This window comes from Notechis scutatus, chromosome 1 (genome assembly GCF_049901735.1).
Source record: "Notechis scutatus isolate UNSWTSFEM ecotype Mainland chromosome 1, rNotScu1.2, whole genome shotgun sequence".
NCBI classification, from domain to species: Eukaryota; Metazoa; Chordata; class Lepidosauria; order Squamata; family Elapidae; genus Notechis; species Notechis scutatus.
Genome location: NC_142009.1, coordinates 246,814,107 through 246,836,570, shown reverse-complemented (window position 1 = coordinate 246,836,570; position 22,464 = coordinate 246,814,107). Strand labels below are relative to the sequence as shown.

Here is a 22,464-nt window from a genome sequence, read left to right as displayed (position 1 = left end):
TGCTTCCAACAAGTTGCTGTGCGCAATCTTCCTTTTTAAACACTGTGTTCCCGGCTGCAGCTAATGAAGGGAATCAGGGCCCTTTCCTCCCCCATAAGCCAGGCAACTCATGTTGCTCCCTTCTCTGTTCCTCCCCACATACCTCGAATGAAGAGGGGGTGGGCCTGCATCTTCCTCTGAATTCTCTCTGCCTTACTCTATCTCTCCCCTGCTCTGCCCAGCCAGACTTTGCCCTTCCCAGTTTCTTCCACAGCCACCAGAGCCACACTCCCACTCCCTGTCAGCTGCTCAGCCTCCCCTTCAGAATCAGATTCCGACAGGGGCATGACACTCTCTCTCCTTTTGTGTTGATAAGGCAACAGGTAAGTATTTTCACTAATAACAAAACTAATCATCCCCTTTATTCTTAGTGTTGAGGTAATTCCCTGTTAGGAGAATGAGCGCATACAGGGAGACGTATTTGAGAGTAGTGTTTGAATAATACACACACAGCACACAGATACACTGTACGGTAAATGTAGGTTTTTACTTCCAGAAACATGTAAGCAAAGTTCAAGATAAGTAGTCCAAAGTCTTCATGGTTAAATCAGTCAGTTTTCAGTCCAGGGATAATCCAATAACAAAGTCCAATGTCAAAAACAGTTCAGTATCAGACTTACATCAAATCCAAGAATAACAGTCAATACAGGAACGGCAATACTCTCCAACAGAAGGAAAAAGAGACTCACTGAGACACACTCTCTTCTGAGATAAACACTAAGACAACCCAGGTTTCTGGCTCCATCTTATGGCCATTTGAGAAACCACACCCAATTACAGTTTTTGCATTTTCTTAAAGATACAGTATTAAAATGTCTATCCTGGTTTATATATTTCAAACCCAAATACCTGTTAGGTGACTTATATTCCTAACACTTAGTAATCTGAAAGTTTATCATTACATTGGCTATACAGGTAGTCTTTGACTTACAACCACAATTTTTGTTGCCAAGCAAGACATTTGTTAAGTGAGTTTTGCCACATTTTACAAGCTTTCTTGCCACATTTGTTAAGTGAATCCCTGCAGTTGTTAAGTTAGTAACACAATTGTTAAGTGAATCTGGCTTCCACAATTGACTTTGCTAGTCAGGAGTTTGCAAAAGGTGATCACATGACCTTGGAACAGTGCAACAGTCATAAATTGCCAAGCATCTGAATTTTTACACATGACCGTGGGGTGCTGCAATGGTCATAAGAGTAAAATCAGTCATAAGTCACTTTTTCAGTGCCATTGTAACTTTGTACAGTGATAAATGGACTTTTGTAGGTTGAACCCTTTATAAAAAAGGCAACGACTGTTGGTCTCTATTTAAAAAATATAGTTGGAGACATGAGAATTGGCAGTAGTAGCTTAATTAGAAATGGGGAAAACTGATATGTTTCATATTAAATTGTTAGAGGTACCCTATTATTTAAAAAAATATTGATTTGCTATTCAGGGACCTTTGATTCTATATTATAGAATTGAAATAAAAAGAATTATTTATTTGAAAGATGAGAGACACAGCTCCAGAAGTTGTGAATGCTCTAACACTGGAAGTTTTTAAAAAGATGTTGGATAAGCATTTGTCTGAAGTGGTGTAGGGTTTCCTGCCTAGACAGGGGGTTGGACTAGAAGACCTCCAAGGCCCTTTCCAATTCTGTTATTCTATTCTATTCTATTCTATTCTATTCTATTCTATTCTATTCTATTCTATTCTATTCTATTCTATTCTATTCTATTAAGTCATAAGTAATCCTGGGGAAGTCTGTCGTAACTTTGAACAGTCACTACATGAAGAGTGAGCACATTTATTTAATATGTTAAACAAAATGGATTTTATTGAAAATAGGGGATCCAAGCAATTTTCAGAATCTCATTCTTTTTGATCCTTTATGTTTCATAAAAACCAGTTCCAAATATAAATACCGGATGGTCCATCAGAAGGTTAATAGGTATTGAATTGATGTGCGCAGCAATTAATTTTATTATGTATAATTTTACATCTCACACATGCAAAAAGAGGTGGAGCTTTAATTGCTCCAGGTTGCCCCCCCCCCCCCATTTTGACACTGTTAGTCTTCTTCTGTAGACAGCCCTTTATAGATATTGGGAGCATGAAAGATGTTGCTAACCATCTTTGTCTTTATGCAGAAGAGCTGAAAGAGAAGCTAAAAGAATATGTTGATGAATTGAACATACGGAAACCGGGGTTCATTAAGATGGTCCGCCACAGCAAGCAAGAGGGGCTGATTCGATCTCGTGTTAGTGGTTGGAGGGCAGCTACTGCTCCAGTAGTTGCACTCTTTGATGCACATGTAGAATTCAACGTCGGCTGGTACGTCTTGCTGCTTCTAGATCGGTGTCATTTCTTGTGGACTTGTAATTAAAAAGTGCTGCAGGCTGCAACATGTGAAAAATCTTCTAATTGTGTATGGAGTAATGATACTGGGTAAATTGGCTTAAATGTTAGTGGACAAAGTCCTTTTGATTATCAGTTATGCAGTGTTAAAAATCCACTGTCAATAGGCCATAGGTTTCAGTGCAGTATTAATGTAAGTAAAAACTAAATTTGAAAACTCCATAATTTTGATGTGTTGAAAACAATGTTTTTATTCATGAAGAATAAGAGTAAAGACTTCAGCCTTTAAGAAATGGCTGTGTTGGCATTTGGTTTAATCAAAATTGCACTATATTATGACATCATTTAACTTTCTGCATTTTCACCAATTGGATGGTATCATGTGGCCAGAAGTAATATTAAACATATAAACACATATAGACAGATCTAAAGGACAGATATATTCAAGGCCACAGTTATGAGAGCTACAAATACGCTGAAGTAAGAAACACACAGAAAAACCAGAAAACCTAAGCAAGTGAAGGATGTGAATATAATTTCCAATATTAACTTAGTTTAAGAAGTAAACATATAGATGTTTAAAGTGCAGCACTGTCACATGTGTACATCTCCACTAATAGTAGAGCAACTAATTACAGTAGATGAAATCTAGTGCAAATGTAAAAGTTCAGACTTTTAAATAATTAATTGTAACATTACCTAAGTCCAGTGTTGCAGACTTTCTCTGCAGTATTTTGGATTGAAATTCCCATTAGGAACATGGTAAATAACATTAGGAGAATTTTCATCCCAAGGGGCATTATAAGAGTTGCAATCCAAAACACTTGGAGCATTCTCACTTTTACTTCTAAATACTTCTGTAAAATAGAACCAGTCTCAATACAGTGATGAAGAATATTTTGGAACATTTAGAATGCTGAAGCATCTGTTCTAAGGCTTATTTGACTGATAAAATTCAAACAAATGTACACTAGCGATTCAAGGAATTACTATGTGTGGGCTATTCTATTAATGCTCTCCATTTTCACTTCCATCCAATGCCTGAGAGAACTATAAAAGATCATTGTTCTTCAGGCATTAAATTGAACTTCAGTTGAGTTGAAAAGACAATGGCCAGAGGTATTTTAACCTGAGGGTTCATGAACTTTCTGAATTGCTTCTCTGCACAATTTGAACTGCCTTATTCAGAAGAACTTTTTTCATCTTGCATGGGAAACTATGTATGCTTTTTCATCTGTATAAAGAGAACTTCCTTGGGTTCCATATAATTTAATTGAGCATCAGATAGATCTTTGTAAGTGTCGTTAGGTTATCAAATTAAAGACAATATAGTCAAAGTGTCTTTTGGAAATCAACAGAATTGCAAAGTAAAACCCCACATATGTTGGGCATGTGCTTTTGGAATATTTTAAAGGTAGGCTATTTTCATGAATATTCAATGACTGCATGGCACAAAGGCAATACAGTCAAATAATAAGAAGGAGTCCTTTTATGAGCTCCAACTTTGCCCCCAATGGCCTGGTTACTTTCTGGTCTGGAGAAAAACTCTCCCAGGAACAGCTTTTGGCTGCAGAGATTCAAGTCCAAAACATGGTCAACAAAAACTGTAACTATAAGTCCAATCAAGGCAAGATGAGGTAATTAGTCTGGCAGGGCAAGAGAAGGAATTCCAGATGTGAAGGAACGATAGTAATTCAACACGGTTGGGAGGATGCCAGGAACGCAGATAACCAAAGTCATCACAAGATAAACTCACGTTTGTTCCCAACAGATGCCACTCTCAGCTTGCATCTCTTTTAAACTCTCTTCCCAGGTGTGCCTAATGAAGGGAATCAGGGACCTATCCTCCCCCGTAAGCCACAGACATTGCTCTCTCCTCCATTCCTCCCTGCATGCCCTAGGACAGTGGTGGCTAACCTTTTTGGGCTCCTGTGCCAAAAATTGTACCTGCACTTGTGCACTTACGCTCGTGTGCCAGCACCCAGAAGGCAGTGCATGCCCCCCCCATGCCCCCTTACCTCCACTGCACCTCCCAGGTGATTTTTGGCCCATTTGAGACCTTTTTTGGCCTCCCAGAAGCTTGAGGAAAGCTTCTGCAGCCTTTGCAGGCCAAAACATGGGCCCATTTCATCACTTCCAGTGTGTCCGGAAATACAGGAAATGACAAAACAGGCCTATTTTTCGCCCTGCAAAGGCTTTACTCAAGCCTCTGGGAGGCCAAAAAGGGTCTCAAACAGGCCGAAAATCAGCTGGGAAGTGCTTGCATGTGCTGTGAAGTAAGTTTGCCTGTGGCTCGCATGCCACCTGTGGCACACGTGCCATAGGTTCACCATCACGGCCCTAGGATGAAGAGAGGGTGGGCCTGGGTCTTCCTCTGAACTCCCTCTCCCTTGTTCTACCTCTCTCCCCTCCTCTTCCCAGCTGGACTTTGCCCTTCCCCAGTTTCCTCGATAGCCAACGGAGCCACACTCCCACTCCCTGTCAGCTGTTCTTCTTCCTCCTCAGATTCAGACTCTGACAGGGGCATGACAATGACTGGCACTGCTATATGTCAATATATAGATAAAGAGGAGTCTTTGGTGGCAGTTGAGGAGCTTCGTGTATACAGTGGAAGTATGCACAGAAACTGCATTGTCCTATCATATGAACACAATAGGTGGTTTAGCCTCCTAATTCATAATGCATTCATCAGCATTTCCCCCATATACAAACACTGGAGGACAAATACAAGGTGTTCAGATTGACTGCATAAAGCTAAGAAAGAAGCGATGAGTTAATTCAATATGTTCGTTGCATTGTGCAATACTGCCTGTTTTTCTCTCATTCAGTGTTGCTGCTTCAGTCCTTATTTAACCTTCTGTAAAGAGCAATTTAATTAAAAACCCTAGATGAGTGCATATTATAGATTTCTTAAACGACAATAGACAATTTTGTGGGAGTGATCATGGCAGCACGTTCCATAATTCTTAGAATGAGAAGACTTGATAGTTGTTGTGACTGGTCATGTAAACTTAAGGCTATCATACCTGGATTTCAAAAATCCAGACACCTAATAGCAAAAAGAGTTCTGTATCTTCTTGCTGTCATCTAGTAGCTATCCAGACATTTACAAACTTAGCAAGTAGTCAGAACGTCCAGAGTTTACTTTCAAAAAATTATCTTGCATTTTTTCCCCCAAGCATATCTTTATTATCATTTAGAACTTGACTATAATTTTTAAAACTGGGAGGTAATCTTCCTGGGCTATAAACATAATAACGGGTCATGGTCACCCCTTTAAGAGAAATTTTCCTCCCACCAATGTGAGACATCATTTTGATTGATTTATTACATTTTTTATGCTACCACATTCCTAAGCTAAGAGACAGGATTAGGTGACAAACAGTAGAACCATCTAACAGGATCACTATTCCCTTTGATCTCCAGACCTTTTCACACAACCATGTTTTAAGGGATTTCACCAAGATTAGCAGAGATTGGCTCAATATCACCTCAGGGGGGATATTTGGTAGTTTATACTTCAAAGCTTTTATATAGAGAGCAACATAAATTAAAACATCCAAATAATAATTTCTTCAACACAATTTCAACCAAATCTTTTTTATTGCCAGATCTCTAAATTTAAATGATTCTCAAGTCTTTGACCTTCATGCCACTGCTTGTATTATTAGTATATTGTTGCATATTAACAATACTACCGTGTTTCTCATAAAATAAGGCCGGGTCTTTTTTTTTTTTTTTTTTGAGCCCCGAAAAAACGGCTAGGCTGTCTTTTCGAGGATGTCTTAATTTTCCCCCCACGTGCAGCCTGGTGATGGTGTGCGTGTGTGTGTATTTACATCCTTATCAGTGAATGGCCGTGTTCCTGCAACACCCACGCAGCCAACCACTTTCTACCCTGTGCATCATGCCAGCTCAGCCTGTGCGGGTAGTTCTTGGTCCAATGGGTTGGCAACCCTGCAGAGCTCCATTAAGTGCCAAATTCGGCATGCCAGGTGGACATGCTCGAGCTCGGATCAAGCTGCAGTGCTCGGAACCGTTACTCAGGAAGCTGCTTTCTTAACCTGCCCTGCTTGAGAAGAGTGGGGGGAGAAAGACTGCTGGGTCGCTTAGAGCCCCCTGCCCCGGCAATGCCTGGCTTCCTGCCACTGCAGGAAGACAAAGAGAGACAAAGGCAAGCGGGCTGCCTTTCTGGTACTCCGCCAGCTCCTCTTCCCACAAGTGCGAACACCAGCCGGCCGGTCTCGCGTGCCGATTTTGTTCTACCCTCCCTAACCTCCTTGCTCTGCCTCCTGGGATTTTCCCAAGTCAGCCAGACCTTTCCAAAAGAACGTAGCTGTGCCATTCAGGTGCGATGGCCACGAGCAACCTGCCCTGACTTCTTCCCTCAACAAGTTCTCTTCAGGAGTCCGGGGGTTGTTTTCCAACCCATGGACTCCAAGCTCCCAACAGGGCATGGGACCACCAAGGGCCCAGGCAGCCCCGTCAAGCTTCAGGTGCTCCCAGAGATGCACAGGATACAGACTCTCTGCTTAAAGAGCTGCCACGGAAGTATACACAACGGTGCCTGCAGGCACTCAGAAGGCCGAAAGCACAGCCCAAGTGGGGGCTGTAAACTGTTGCCCTGGGGCCCAGCAAACCTGGAATCTGCTGCCTGACACACAAACCCCAATGAGCAGCCTCGCCCGTGCTTGGGGGAAAAGGAGCTAGCGGAGTGCTGCTTCTCTTCCCCCGAGCACGGGCGAGGCTGCTCATTGAGGTTTGTGTGGCAGGTGGCAGATTTTGGCTCTACAGGGTGCAAGGGTGAAAGCGTGCAGCCCCTGCTTGGGCGCCGCTGGGCTGTGCTTTTAGCCTACAAGGCACGGCCAGCAGGAGGAGGCACTGCTGCTGTGTAAGGTAACAGCGGCTGGTGGTGCCACTGGAAGCCAGGCTGAGCAGGGCAAGTGAGCTTGCAGTCCCTGAGAGGAGCGGGCCATGTGGGCTGGGCTGGGCTGCCGCTGTGCCCCCTCATGCCCGGAGCGAAGTGTTGGTCAAAGGGTGGTGCGCCAGCAGAAGGCTGGGTGTGTCATTTTTCTGCCGTCTTGCCAGAGGCATCTCGAGCCATGCTCGAGAGGACGTGGATGGACTCCATTTTAAAGTCAGCTCCCGCGCCCTTGCCAGGGCTGTGGCAGGGGAAGGGGGAGCCAGTGCTCTTTGTGCAGATGGGAAAGCAGAATCATCCGACTCTTGGTGCGGCCCGTCTTTCCTGCGCAAGAGCCCCTGGCAGCAAAGGTACTCGGCGGGAGTAGGGAGCTCTCTGTGCTCTGCCATGATCAGCCGTTAGGAGCGGCTGGTGGTGAGGCATGGCTGCCTGTGGTGCGCTCCTAATGGCACCCTTCTCCCCCATTTCACATGTTTTAGAATAGACCTACATTTGGAGGAAGGGGCTTAATTTAACCTTATGCCTAGAAAATATGCTGGGACTTCCTATGGGGGGGTGCATTGTTGGAGAAACACGGTACTACTATATTAATATATTATAGAAGGTTCATCTTTTCACATCTTTTTAATCAAAAGTCTCTTGATCTCTCCTAGAGTCAGAGGGATAAAAGCACAATACATTAAACAAACGTGCATTAAACAAAACTGGCAAAGACTCCTGAGAGTACAATCTTCTAATATCTGCAGCCATCAGATAGGGCTATTAGAAAAGGGACTAAGGTCAATTTACAGTCCATACAATATTTGTGGTTGCAAGGGAATTCAGCTCCAAGAAAGAGACCAGTAGTGGGATTCATTTTTTTTTTACCAGCAGTTCTGTGGCTGTGGCTTGGTGGCCGTGGCAGGGGAAGGATACTGTAAAATCTCCAGTCAGAGGGGGCATTTTCTGGTTCTCCGAACTACTCAAAATTTCCACTACTGGTTCTCCAGAACTGGTCAGAACCTGCTGAATTCCCCCTCTGAAAGAGACCCTTGCTTTCTACCACAACTGTTTGCCAGGGATAGGGCCAGTTCCTTCCTCCAGAGAGAGGTAACTAGATCTTATGCTGTGACTAATACAGGAGAGTCAGCAACAATAACATTTTATTAATTCAGTTTTTAAAAAGCAAAACCAAGCAAACCACCACTCACACACATCCCAACATAGGTACTTCCCCATAGCTAGGCTGGGCTGTAGCTTGCTTACAAGGAAGACAGCTGTATCACAGAGATCAAGCTGTTTATTCTAGTCTGCTTTTGTATTCCTCCAGTTGTGGTTTCCTGATTCCAAGTGTCAGTACATGAGTATAATAGGTACACAACTGCTGACTTTATTCTCCCATCCTCAGGTGGTGATAAAGTTGTTTTTCTTTACATGTTCTCCTGTGTCCCTTTACATATTTCATAGATTAACTCTCACTGGTGCTAGGCTGCATATCTTTAGAAATAACCACCAACAAAAAAAAAACAAAAGCCTCTGAATAATATATCTGAAATGGCACCAAGCTGGGGAATATGCCTGAATAATTCTCAAAGGCTTCTGAGAGAAGCTATGTTTATCTTACAAGTATAAGGACATAATTATGCAAATCCTCCAGTAGTGTCACTTGTGCCAGTTGCAGCGTGGCAAATGCAAATTACATAATTGTTGTCATTTGCATGATGACATCATTGCATTTATGGCATCACATGTCCCCCTTGCCCACTATGCTGAACCCCCTTTTTGATCACCTCTAATTGGTTAAATCAGACTCTTAACTTGAGTTCCTCCGGAGTACTCTTTCCCCATGGACGTGAGATAGTTTGCAAAATACGTTTTCATTTTTCAACGTAAGTGGTCCAGAAAAATACGATGCTTAAGTCATAATGTTCCATCTATGAACATTCTAAGCATTCTTTCTGGCTACATCAGTAAATATTTCCTGTATATTTGTCCATTCAAGTTATAGTTTTAGAAATAGTCCAGAAGCAGGATTTTAGTAAACAAAATATCTCCCGATTTCCAAATCAAAGACACTTTCTTTGAAGACACTTTCCAAATGCAGTACCTATTGTCTATCTTCCTCATTAATAGCTCCAATTAATACTATTAATAGCTCCAATCATATTGTATTTTGTATTAAAATAATGTCAAGGGTGACATTTGCTACATAGCATCTAGTGTTCCATTGCTATGGGAACTTTGAAACAGCTTGTAATTAAGTTTCTGCTGTTTAGAACTTGAAAGGCCAACACTGATTACTGTTGCAATGTTGAGTCCATTAGCATCTATCAGTTACCTTTAATTATTTGTGTCCTTCCCACCTGTTATTTAGACATCTTAACTAACAGCTTCCCTTTCCCCCACCTTTGTTTCTATTTTGATGTAAGACTTTAAATGAATAGAAGTATTTATTTAGTAAGTAATTACTCATTTCTCACCTATGTGAGAAATATAAAGTATATGTATGTTGAGGAGGGTGCATGGATCAAAGGTAAGAATCATTTGCTACCTATCACTGTTGAAACAAACTGATCATCTTCTTTTTCTTAAGGGCTGAGCCAGTACTCACCAGGATAAAAGAAAACAGAAGACGAGTTATATCTCCATCATTTGATAATATCAAATATGACAACTTTGAACTAGAAGAATACCCACTATCTGCCCAAGGATTTGATTGGGAATTATGGTGTCGATATCTAAATCCACCAAAATCATGGTGGAAGTTAGAAAACACTACGGCTCCTATAAGGTAATATATACATATGTGAATAAATTTTCATGAAAAGCAGAATTAAAAGGCCAAACAAATCAAAGAAAATACCCAAGTTTTGGATCTCTAATATGGTTATATACTATATCATGTTGGGTAAGGCAACATCTATAAGTACCACATGATTGCCATGCATATAGACTCCAGAATGAAATTGAAATAATTTAAAATTGTTAAAATCTTATGAAGTCAGTACTGCTAATAAAGTTTATGGTCTCCAGAGATTTAGGCAGAGAGCACTCAGGCCATCACATGAGATTGTGATAGCACATAGTATTTGAAAGGTTGTTGATCCATAGATCCATAACTTCTGTACAATAATCAGTCTTATTCAATCAAGCACACTAAAGCTGTTTTTGCAATGTTACAACTGAGGCAGAAGTCTTCACTTCTGCAATTATACCGTAAGTGGACATTATTCGATAAGTTGTCCGCAACAATCATAATATCAGCAGAAAATTGACTGGAAGAAGTATCATGTTGTTTTCTGCAACAATCTCTAGGCTTTGTGTAAATGTTAGGAAAATGTAAATGTTAAGAGAAGAGTGAATTTGACATCAACCATATACTGATCACTAACTCCACAGTCTTGGTAATTCCTTTGTCCACTTACAATGTTATATTATAAGGAAGAAAGTCAGCTCTGCAGTTGAAACATTCTAAAAGAGTCCACATTTGAAGTGCCGGTTTCATAATTATGGCAGAAAACTAAAAAATATTTTTCTATGTTGAAGACACCTGGAACAGATTCCTGCCAATATTAAAATGAGTCAATTGGAGCCACTGTACAGCACAGTACTATATATCCCAATATAGATAGTATCATGGAAAAATCATATATGTGATCATTTTTAATTTCAATTTGATGGAAAAATTGTGTTTTGTTTGTTTGCAAAGGAGAAGAGTATTTTATTAAATTTGCATGGATGGAATATTTCGTTCTAGTTCCAATTTAGCTGCAGAAGATGTGCATGTGAGTGATCTAATTTTTCCCCCAGCAGTCTGGCTTCTTATATTTCCATTAAATCTCAAGGAAAATCTCTTATATTTCCATTAAATCTCATCATAAGGAATCATCTTCTTAAGGACTTTATTTAGGAAGTTTGAGCATCTAGAGAAGCTTCAGCCTGAGAGGAAAGCGTGTAACAAAAAACATCAGTATTAGCCTCCTGCCAACAGTAAAGTAAGCTCCAAAATTCTTATCGCGAGAAACTCAAAATGAATTTTGGGCATCCTGGGAATAAAGTAGCAAAATCTTTCACTGCAGCAGAGAACTTTGAAATACTGCAGGACGAAATTTGCCATCGCATTAAAAGTCAATAAGAAATAAGATTGCTGTTCTGTACTTGTATCATTGACTGTGGCTCGTCTGGATTTCATACAGAGAGGTCCACAGAGGGTTTTAGGTATGAATGAAAAAGGCACCATCATGATAGTGTGACAGAATCTTCATACTTGTTGTATATACATCATGATGTTGCATGCATGAAAGTGGCAGCAGAGCTTATGGCACAGCGCTCCTTATCAGGTTTCAATCCTGTGGACACCTCTGATTTGTAATGCTAACTTATAGATCACAAGGGAGATTAAAGGGAGATCAATCATGCAGATGACTGAAGGATACTACATAATGTCTAGAAACTCACTCCAGGACCGGAAAAAAATGAAATGTGAAAGGTTGGAAGCGTATGGCATAATGTAGTTAATGCCCTGTGACTGTCTACTGAGACATTTTCACTTCTAGTAAAAACATATTTATGTCATGACAAATTGGGATAATTTTCATGACATGGTCAGATAAACCATGTCTCCCCTAAATAGTTAGGTAACTATGATTAGTGGCTCTTTCATAGTTCAGTGTGCTGGCCAAATGTAAAACTAGTTTCAAAACTAGTTCCACATCTTAATGCAGTTTCCCCAAGAGATTTTCCTTTAATTTTATTGGACTCCATTTTTTAAAAATGTGCTTTGAGAATTTGAGAAATAGAGGCCAAATAGTGGAATTCTTTAGTAATTTTGACATTATTTATGTTTCTATACTTAAGTCCTAATAGAGGAATGAGAGGGTACAGCATATAAATTGATGAAATTAATAAATAAATACCACAATGTGAAACATCTTACTAGTATTAAAACTGAGTAATGATTTTTAACTAACCCAGAAAGGAACATCTTTGCTCATGTTTTTTTTTTATAAAGTTCATGTTAATTCATCTTATAGCTGAAGATGAGACAATGAACTGCTCTGAGTCCATGAATTGTGGGCTTGCCTTAAATTATATGCATTCAAAATCAATTTGTATTTTTCCATTATTGCTTTTTTTTCAGGAGTCCGGCACTGATCGGATGTTTCATAGTAGACAGGGAGTATTTCCAAGAAATTGGTTTACTAGATGAAGGCATGGAGATCTATGGAGGTGAAAACGTGGAACTTGGGATCAGAGTAAGGAATAATCAAAATAAAAAATTGTTTTGTTTTATATAATATATGTAAGCATCACAAATAATAAAAACAAAGAGTTAGAACATGCATTTTTACCAGATTTACTAATTTTTGATAAAATTAAAATTAACCTTCAATTTTAACGTTGGCAATAACATTGTTTATATATTGGAAAGCTGAATATTACTGAATGTAAATAATATATTACTGAGGCTGAGCAGGCTCTTTGCATATTTGGCTCCTTTCATGAGAAAAGTCAAAAACTATATTACCAAACTTATTTAAACATTAGCAAAAACTGTTACTGTCATATATATTTTCAAAAGATGTCTGATTTTTTGGATTATGTCCTTGAATATTCCAGTCCATGGTCATGTGCTCATAAGATTTTAACTAAACGTATTACCATTTTAATCTATACTAAGTCTGAATCATTGCATTGTCCTCTAATATGAAGTGACTGCACTTCAAAAGATGAACTTGGCACTAGTTTTATATTTTTATGATATTAATAGTTTTATTATAGTTTTCATTTTCTTTTATTATTGATATTATTTTAATTCTTGATTGGGTGTGCCAGAGTTTGGTATAAGATAGGGAACTATATACCGTGTTTCTCACATAATAAGGCTGGGCCTTATTTTTTTTTTGAGCCCCGTAAAAACAGCTAGGCCGTCTTTTCGGGGGTGACTTAATTCCCCCCCTTGCATCCTCGCCACCAGCCGCTCCTAACGGGTGATCATGGCAGAGAGCTCCCTACTCCCACCTTTGGCACCCACTGCTGTTGCTTTCCCTTCTGCCCATTCCGCCGCCACGTTTGGAGCTGCCGCTTCCATGTTTGGAGTGCTGCCGCCATTTGGAGCTCCAAACAGCGGCAGTGCTCCAAACACGGCGGCAGCTCAAAACGCGGAAGTAGCAGCTCTAAACATGACGGCGGGCGATCTTTTTATTTTGGTCCACGCGAAGTTCAGAGCAAGCAAGAGAGGGAGACTGTGATGCCTCCATCCGAGATGGCACCCTCACTAGTGGATCAAAACGTGGCTGGAAGCCCGAATCAGCGGGAAACGATGGCGATCTTTTTGGAGTGAGAGGAAAGGGAGAGAAGAGTTGCGAGGCGTAATTTGCAGGAGGAAGTGGGTGTACCCCACAGCAGAGAGCCCAAGGAAGAAGGGCTGGTAGGCAACGGAGAGCGTCCCGTAGCTCCGGAAGCAGCCTAGAGACGCGCCCAGGAAGAGGCGCAGATGCTGCCTTGTAGTCCCCAAACCAACTGCGTTGGCCTTTAGTTATGTGCGCTCCGCGCTTTGGGCATCTCCATGTGATCGTGACCCTGTCCTTTCCACCTGGCGCCCTTGCTGCTTTCTGGCTCTTTAGCAACTGGCTTCGTGTTTGGAGCTGCCGCTTCTGCATTTGGAGCTGCCGCCGCCGCCATTTGGAGCTCCAAACAGTGGCAGTGCTCCAAATGCGAAGCCGGTTGCTAAAGAGCCAGAAAGCAGCAAGGGCGCCAGGTGGAAAGGACAGGGTCGCGATCACACGGAGATGCCCAAAGCGCGGAGCGCACATAACCAAAGGCGGCGCACGCAGTTGGTTTGGGGACTACAAGGCAGCATCTGCGCCTCTTCCCGGGCGCGCCTCTAGGCTGCTTCCGGAGCTACGGGATGCTCTCTGTTGCCTACCGTCCCTTCTTCCTTGGGCTCCCTGCCGTGGGTACACCCACTTCCTCCTGCAAATTACACCTCGCAACTCTTCTCTCCCTTTCCTCTCGCTCCAAAAAGATCGCCATCGCTTTTCCGCCGATTCGGGCTTCCAGCCACGTTGTGATCCACTAGTGAGGTTGCCATCTCAGATGGAGGCATCGCAGTCTCCCTCTCTTGCTAGCTCTGAACTTCACGCGGACCAAAATAAATCGCCCGCCATCATGTTTGGAGCTGCCGCTTCCGCGTTTCGAGCTGCCGCCGTGTTTGGAGCTCCAAATGGCGGCGGCACTCCAAACAGGAAATGGCAGCTCCAAACGTAGCGGCGGAATGGGCAGAAGGGAAAGCAACAGCGGCGGGTGCCAAAGGTCTTGGGTCTGCAGCAAAGGTGTTTGGTGGGAGTAGGGAGCTCTCTGCGCTTCGCCATGATCACCCGTTAGGAGCGGCTGGTGGTGAGGAATTGCTGCCCGCGGGGCGCTCCTAACGCCCTTCCCCCTTATTTTGCACATTTTAAAATAGGCCTAAATTTGGGGGGAGGGGCTTAATTTGATTTTATGCCAAAAAAACATGCTGGGCCTTCCTATTGGTGGAGGCCGTATTGTTAGAGAAACACGGTAAATATGTCAAATAAATAATATAATATAATTGTGTTTAGCAGAATATGCACCTGTGTTGGTTGGGAATTTTCCACTGTAGACTGTAACCCTCCAGTTCTTTTGATCTATGTAAATTACGTGAAGTCATTTACCACATTTATAATATCATATTTATCAGCAAAGGTAAATTTTGAATATTTCATATTTCCTTCTTCAGACAGGAAAACTCTAAATGAGTAATTGTTTTCTTTGTAGCCATTCCATTTAGAAGTATGTTTGCATTCACAGGACCACTGAGCAGACATACTAAGATACATGGGTTTTAATATCACTTACTAACTTGTATAGCCTTGAAAATAGAATTACTGCAAAATGAAAGTGTAGAAGTATTTACATGTTTTAAAAAGTAGTGAACCTATAAACATTTGTTGTTGTGCAGGGAAAATGTTTCTCCAAGATATTCTTGCTTATTTAAGATAGAAGAACTATTTTGGAATTAGACAAACGATAAGATGAATAATATGTCATTCCTTCCCTGGCTTTGCTGAAGGTTATTCTTCATAATGATACAATTTCTATTCCACAGATAAGACATATAGATTAACCACAGTCTATATGATTTTGGTATCTCAACATTTTCCTCACAAAATATAATCTTGCTGACTTTTTAGCAGGCCAGCTGATTTTTATAGTGAGTAAAAGTATTCCTAGGAAGATAGTAAGTTTTTTTTTCCAAATCATTGTATTTTAAAAAAAAATTGGACCCTTGTTTTTTTAATTCAAAAACTTATTCCCTCATTGGGGTTGGTTTGAACTAGAGACAGAGACGTACTTATGTAGAAACATGCATTGATTTATTGATTTTTATGGTTAACTTGAAACAGGAAAGATTACCCTAAAGAGGTGTGGGGTTACAGAACTTCTTTATAGACATTTAAAAATCAAGACATTCATTGGACTGGGTATATTGCAATTACACTGCGTCAGGAAAAAATACTGGTTAATTTTCTCTCCAACTAGTATATTTGATTATTCTTTTGGATTCTACAAGTGGTCTATAGAATGCAAGGTAAATTAAATAAACACTTTAAAAAATAAAGGTTCTTTAGTACAAGGGGTCTTTTACATTATTTCCCTTTAGATATTTCTCTATAACAGATTGGTTCCCAGCACTGCCACCATATTTTTTTCCCTGTTAATCTCTGAGCAGCTGCTTTATATTCTTATGGACAACCCTTCCACTTACCTTGTTAGCACCTTGTAATTTTAACAATGGCTGCAAATTCCAGATGGCTGCCTACTTGGCTGCCTGCTTCATAAAGTCTTCTAAATAGTATGTCAATGAATAGTATTCATTGTTATTGTTATGACTAATGTTTTGGGATTCCATCTAAACCCCCCCCCCCCCCAAGTATTTAATGGCGGGATTTTTTTCAATCATTTTACTAAAGGGGGGACTATCATGATATAAAATTTAATTGCACACATTGCATCTTCACCTTCAGTGGCTTTTATTGTCTTTATAGTAATTGTCTAAAAACCACTGTGCATTTCAAGGCATGGCTGACTGGAATGAGTTGAAGAGAAATAGGCTTCTGATATATCCTATCATTCTTGGTTAGTCAGGATCTTGGGCTTGGAAACCTATACTGTACCCCATAGTCTTATATCTGACATAATAGTCTACATTATATCCTTTGTCATTAATTGTCTGCTTGCAACCATTGCACAGAGTTATCTGAAAGTATGAGGGGCAGTATCATCAATGTGAAAACAACATACAGTTCTATATGATTTCCACATATTAATCTTCTAGAGCAGGGATGAGCAACTATGGCCCCTTTACAACCTATGGACTTCAACTCCCAGAATTCCTAAGCCCGCTGTAAAATTCCTGCATAGATTCTTGGGGATATTTCTAGAAAGGAACAAAAATGTTGGGTAATGTTCTTATCTGGCTAGAAGAATTTTTTTTTTTCCTTCTGAAAAGCCAAGTCGGGGGTTATTCTACTCTTCCTTTGAGTTTTTTCCTTTCTGTATTAACAGAAGCCTTAGAAGCCTTAATTAATGTCTTTTACCAACCTTTTTTTAGCATGTTGGCTGTGACTGTATATGGGGAAAGCTGAACTAGAATCGGTTAGGCATGCTTTAATTTTTTTCAGGCCTAATTTTGAATTTACTCTTTGTAGGGAACAAACATCACTTTCTCCAGAATGTGGCTATTTATATCGTAACTGCAGCAAAGTTATTGAGTTATATTACAATGTAGTAGCTAGCTGTGCATTTCTGGGCCCATTTCAAAGTTTGGTACTGGGCTTTTAAATTTTCCACAGATTAGACCCAGCTGAATCAAAGAACTGTCCACTCATATGATTCTGTTTTGGATGGCCGCCTTTTTGGCACATTACTAAATACCATAACAGATTAATTAGCCCTTCTAGCAGATGTTTTACATTGCTGGCTCATATTTAGCAAGTGGTCCAAGTCCTTCTCAGATGTTGTGCTTCTAAGCTATGAATCCTCCTTCTTATATTTGTACCCTACATTTCTCTTTACCAAATATGATATTTTACATTTCCTCCTTTTGAAAGAAAACTATGGTGTTTAAAGCTGAGATGTTTTTAAATTTTTAATTTAATTTAATTTTTTGCTTCATTCAGTCATATTTAATTCTTGGAGACTGCCTAGACAAATCCCTGCAATTTTCTTGGAAAGTTTTTCAGAAATGGTTTGCCATTGCCTCCATTTTCCTAGGGCTGAGAAAAATTGATTGGCCCAAGGTCACCCAGATGGCTTTCTGCCTAAAATGGGACTAGAAATCAAAATCTTCCATTTTCTAACCTGATGCCTTAATCACTAATCAAACTGACTCTCAAAAGAAGACACAATTGCCTATGTAAAACTTCTTATATAGTGAAGGCTACAAAAGAACTCTATAATCATTTTTATTCTGTATTCTCTAATCCCTGTTTTTCTTCAGATTAGTAAATGTCAACAGATGAAAGGGCAAATTCTTTACAAAAATATATTGCAGACAAGAGATGGCTACATCTTCCATTGCAGCCATGCAGTGAGTCAAGACAGAATCGGAACAGCTCCACAGAAGGCTGACTTCTCTTTTTTAATTTGTGCACTGTGTGTTGAGCTGAATGACTTTATAGTTCTGTTCACTGGCAAGGAATTTAATCAATCATCCTTATGAACCTTCCTAATAATTTTCATGACAGACAATGGCCACAAATCTCTCAAGTAATATGCTGAGCAGACAATTCAGCTTGCTCAGAAATGACGTTAACACTGATGGACAGGGCAAGATAAGGCACATGATTTTGTGCTGGATCATTGAAAGAATTAGAAATTATTTTTCTAATCACTCCACAGATGCCCAACCTTGCCTATATAAAAATATATTTACATTTGGATAGTGTGCAAGAGTAGCTTTTTTCTTTTTCTTTTAGTTGCATCAAAATACATTACAGTGCTTTAACAGCATCAAAATAAACTACAGAGCTATAATGGACTGATAATTCCAACAATATATCTAGCATTTCACACAGTGTTCATAACTAACCTTAGTTATAGCTGAATATAAATAAATGAATATATTTATAATGCAATCTTATGAGAAGCAATAATACAATAGTTGTTAGACAATGCAAATGTCTTTTGTTTTTGTCCTCTATGTAGAATAGGTTTGCAACTAAGAAATGAATCTTGGGGAAGTTAACAAGATCTCCATTTGCTTTTGAAAAATACCTTCCAAAATAAAAGGAGAAGATTACTACATACTTTGTAATTTTAAGTTACAGTTAGATTAAAAGTCATGGATTGATATTTGTATGATGCAAATTGACCCCTGGGAAATAGTCCAAAGAACAAAGAAAGTAAGAATTTTGATGAACATAAAAACAAGTGACTTTAAAGGTAGGGAAGTACTTTGCTCCTAGCTCAAAATGCACAAGAGGAACAACCTGAGAAAAAGTGTCAGGAGATTTAGAAAAGTGATTGTTTTAGAATTTTCAAACAAATCTTTGGTTTATGAAGGGCAAAGCTTCCCATATTTATAGAAATGCATATAGTTGCTTTTGAGCTGCATCCCTTTAAAATCTTTTTGTCCTTTTCAAATGCTTATTCATTTGTTTAGATACAGATAGAGGATAATTGGCAATCTCGTTTCCCTTGCTTTGGGCAACACAAGTAGCACCATCAAATAAGCTGAGGTGGGAGGTGGAGTGGGACAGGTGGGCAATAGTAAGAGGTGTCCATAAGGACTAAGATGTTTTTTAAAAAATGGAGCTTAGTAAGGTGAAAGAATCAGGGATTAATTTGCTGGTCTTCTTCTGTAAAAGATCGTGTCAAGTGCTAATGCACTCAGAAACAATTGTCACAGGGCCTTTTCAGATCAGAGGTCAGCAACTATGAATCATAACTACATTGCAAAGAAAATGGTAAAACTAAAGATCTCTTTCTTTATCTTAATGTCTCCCGACCACCACTTACTAGGAACTCAGAGGTTGCCTGAAAGCAAAGGTTGATGGGATTTGAAGGAAGCCATTGTGAAGTAGTGTTGGATGAAGAGAAGGGAGACTGGATCTCTCTCTCCCTCCCTCTATAATACATATTCTGTCATTTTATGCAAAAAGTAAATTTCCTGCCAAGGCTGCAGGGTATTGTAACTTTGTAGGTGCCCACCTTGACCAGAAAAAGTTCAGACCTACCTGCTTCAGCACAAAAAGAAAAAAGAAAGAAAATCCATTCTGAATTATCCTATTCTGTTTTGGGATCTGGGATTCAGCTGAATTGATGAATACCAGTGGTGGGATTCAATTTTTTTTCTTTACTACCGCTTCTGTGGGTGTGGCTTGGTGGGCGTGGCGGGAGAAGGATACTGTAAAATCACCATTCAGAGATGATATTTGCTGGTTCTCCGAACTACTCAAAATTTCCACTACTGGTTCTCCAGAACTGGTCAGAACCTGCTGAATACCACCTCTGATGAATATCCTTGGCATGTTTTCAGAAAGTATTGATAATCTCTTCCAGCAGTTTTCGCTTTATAGACATGGGAATCAAAGCCAAAGGCTCATCTAGTTCAATATCCAGGATCATATACTGAACAATCTAATGCTCTAAAGAAGTCCATAAGAATTGGCAGGAGGGTAATAGAGCTCCTCTTCTTTTGCTTCTTATCAACTGTTACCTAATACTGTATATCCTACTTAATCATTCTGAAAGCCAGTTTGATCTAATGGTTAAAACTGGACTATGAGTGGAGAACTCTGAGTTCTAGTATTGGTTTGGGCACAAAGTCAGCTAGGTGACTTTGGACCATTCATTTCTCTCAGCCCTAGGAAAATGGCAGAGGCAAATTACTTCTAAAAAGTTGACTGGAAAACCACATGGATATGTGGTTGCCAGGTGTCTAGTCTGATTTACAGGCAAACAACAAAAATAAATCCCCATGATTCCAGAAATTGTAAACATCCATCAAGACCAATAGTCATTAATAAACTAATGTTCCATGACTTTGTCTGTCTCCTCCTAAAAATATTTAAATTTTAAATTAAGGTGAACAAAATTTTAGTGGTGGTGGTGGCGCTTCCAAACCTTTAGCTGCAGAAGACAAAAAAAAAAAAATAATACTTGGATTTTCTGTTTTGATGAAAAAGAGTTGTTTTTACTCATAGTCATCTTTTTGTAAAGTTTAGTATGCAGCTGTCTTGTATTTCTTGCCTTTAAATGATAGGAAACTATGCTAATGTCTTTTGGACAGAGAGGAAAAAGATATTTGCAGGCAGTTCCACAGAGACAAACTTTCAGACGCTGTTTTAAACCATGTGAAGCCTGTGTATAGGAGAAAATATTGAATTGGAAACATTGGATTGACCTTTCTACCATTTCTTTATAAATCTGATTAAAATAAATCATATTTCAGTCCTAGATACATGTGCTTAGGAAAATGCTAGTGATAGCTCTTTAATTATTTAAATGTTGTGCCTGTTCTGAATGTTTCTGGGTTTCCAAGGAAAAGACAGTCTAATCAATACATGAATGAGCCCAATGACCCATAAGGTTCCCTAAGGAACCTTAATCTGTAAGGAAAAAGAAAAAAATAAGCATATTTTATTGCTTTTTTATATGTAGACATCATGAAATATCTTTTTCTCTATTTACTAGTTCTAGTTTCCATATATACATACTTTTTAATAAATGTGAGGTAAATGTGTTGGAATCATTTTATTTGTTCTATTATTTTACTGTTGTCATATGGTGTAACACATGTCAGAGGTTGTTCACAATTGCAGCTCCAGAGGTAGCTTCAGTGTTCTAGAATGGTTCCAGTCTAATAAGAGGATATATGCATTTAGAAAACATTTGTAGGCATATGGCATCAGTGCATCAGTGACTTGCAGCATTTATGAATAATAATTACTCTATGAGGTAAACAGCCAATATATCCTTTATAATTTCATAATTATAACATGGATATTAGTCTGCTTCGATTACTCTTATTTCTAGCTTATGAAAATGAGAGTTCCAAGGCTTTTAGACTTGCAAATGTAACTACAACAGAATGCAGATAACCATAAAATGAGCCTCATGTTGCATCAATTTGTCAGAGAAAATCATTATACCACAATCTTAAGTTAATTTTATAGAAAGTCATAAAAACAATGTTCTTTGCAAAGAACGGAGTTTATAAAATAAATCATCGTAACAAGAAGTCCATCCATTATAAACTGCATCATAGAACTTTTTTTTTTTTTTTGCAAAACCCTAACTTCAGTAGCAGGGCACTGCAACTTTTTGATATTTCGGTCATTTATCTTTCACCTTTCACCTTTTGCTTCAAATACATGTCTCTTGCCTCCTTACTGTAAGACAAATCGCTCCATCTTTATTATTACTTGTTATAATTCCTTGGCACTTAGTTACTTCTCCCATGACTCATTGTACTTCAGAATTCCTCTGCTTTCTAGTCCAGTGGTCACCAACTGGTGGGCCAGGGACCACTGGTGGTCCGCAAGAAAATTTTGGTGGTCCGCAGAGAAATGTATCCCCAAAGCAATTAATCCAGGGCTGTGTGGAAACACAAGGCTGCACTGCCACATGGCCCACCCACCCACTGCCCCCATCCTTTGGCCAAGTGCAAACCTTACCTTGAGTAGAGCCACGCGAGCTGGAACTGGAAGGTAAGACCAATGGCGGGGTAGGGAAATCCGCCCTTAGGTGGCTTGCTGACATTGGTGGGAAAGTTGTTCCCATATTCCAGAGCTGCAGTAGTCACAGGACTGGCCCTTTGGTCATCCTGGAGCGCTGCTCCTCCAGTCCATGGCAGGCCGGTGCACCTGGGTGGAGGAGCAGCTGCTCCAGGATAACCAAAGGGCCAGTCATGTGACTACTGCAGCTCTGGAATATGGGAATGACTTTCCCACCAATGTCAGCAAGCCATCGTCAGTCAATATTCATATTAGTGGTCCGCGGGATTTAAAATTATGAGTTAAGGTCCAAAAGGTTGGCGACCCCTACTCTAGTCTACCGGGTAATGAGCAGGGGGAAAATGATATTGCAATGTTAAGTTTTTGTCCTTCTTGTGGATTAATTAACATTTTACAGAGGTGATTCCTAAGATGAACAACA

General features: G+C 39.8%; 1 protein-coding gene across 3 annotated transcripts in view; it reads left to right on the top strand.

Annotated features, from left to right (window-relative positions):
• Positions 1-22,464, top strand: part of GALNT18 (polypeptide N-acetylgalactosaminyltransferase 18) — a 342,012-nt gene that overhangs the window by 255,810 nt on the left and 63,738 nt on the right. For 2 of the 3 annotated variants that reach the window (XM_026664840.2, XM_087950985.1), the window contains exons 4-6: positions 2,174-2,357; positions 9,875-10,072; positions 12,422-12,536. In XM_026664840.2, the coding sequence (XP_026520625.2) occupies positions 2,174-2,357; positions 9,875-10,072; positions 12,422-12,536 (497 nt within the window). The remainder of the gene's footprint in view (positions 1-2,173; positions 2,358-9,874; positions 10,073-12,421; positions 12,537-22,464) is intronic. The other variant, XM_087950986.1, reaches the window with a different exon arrangement.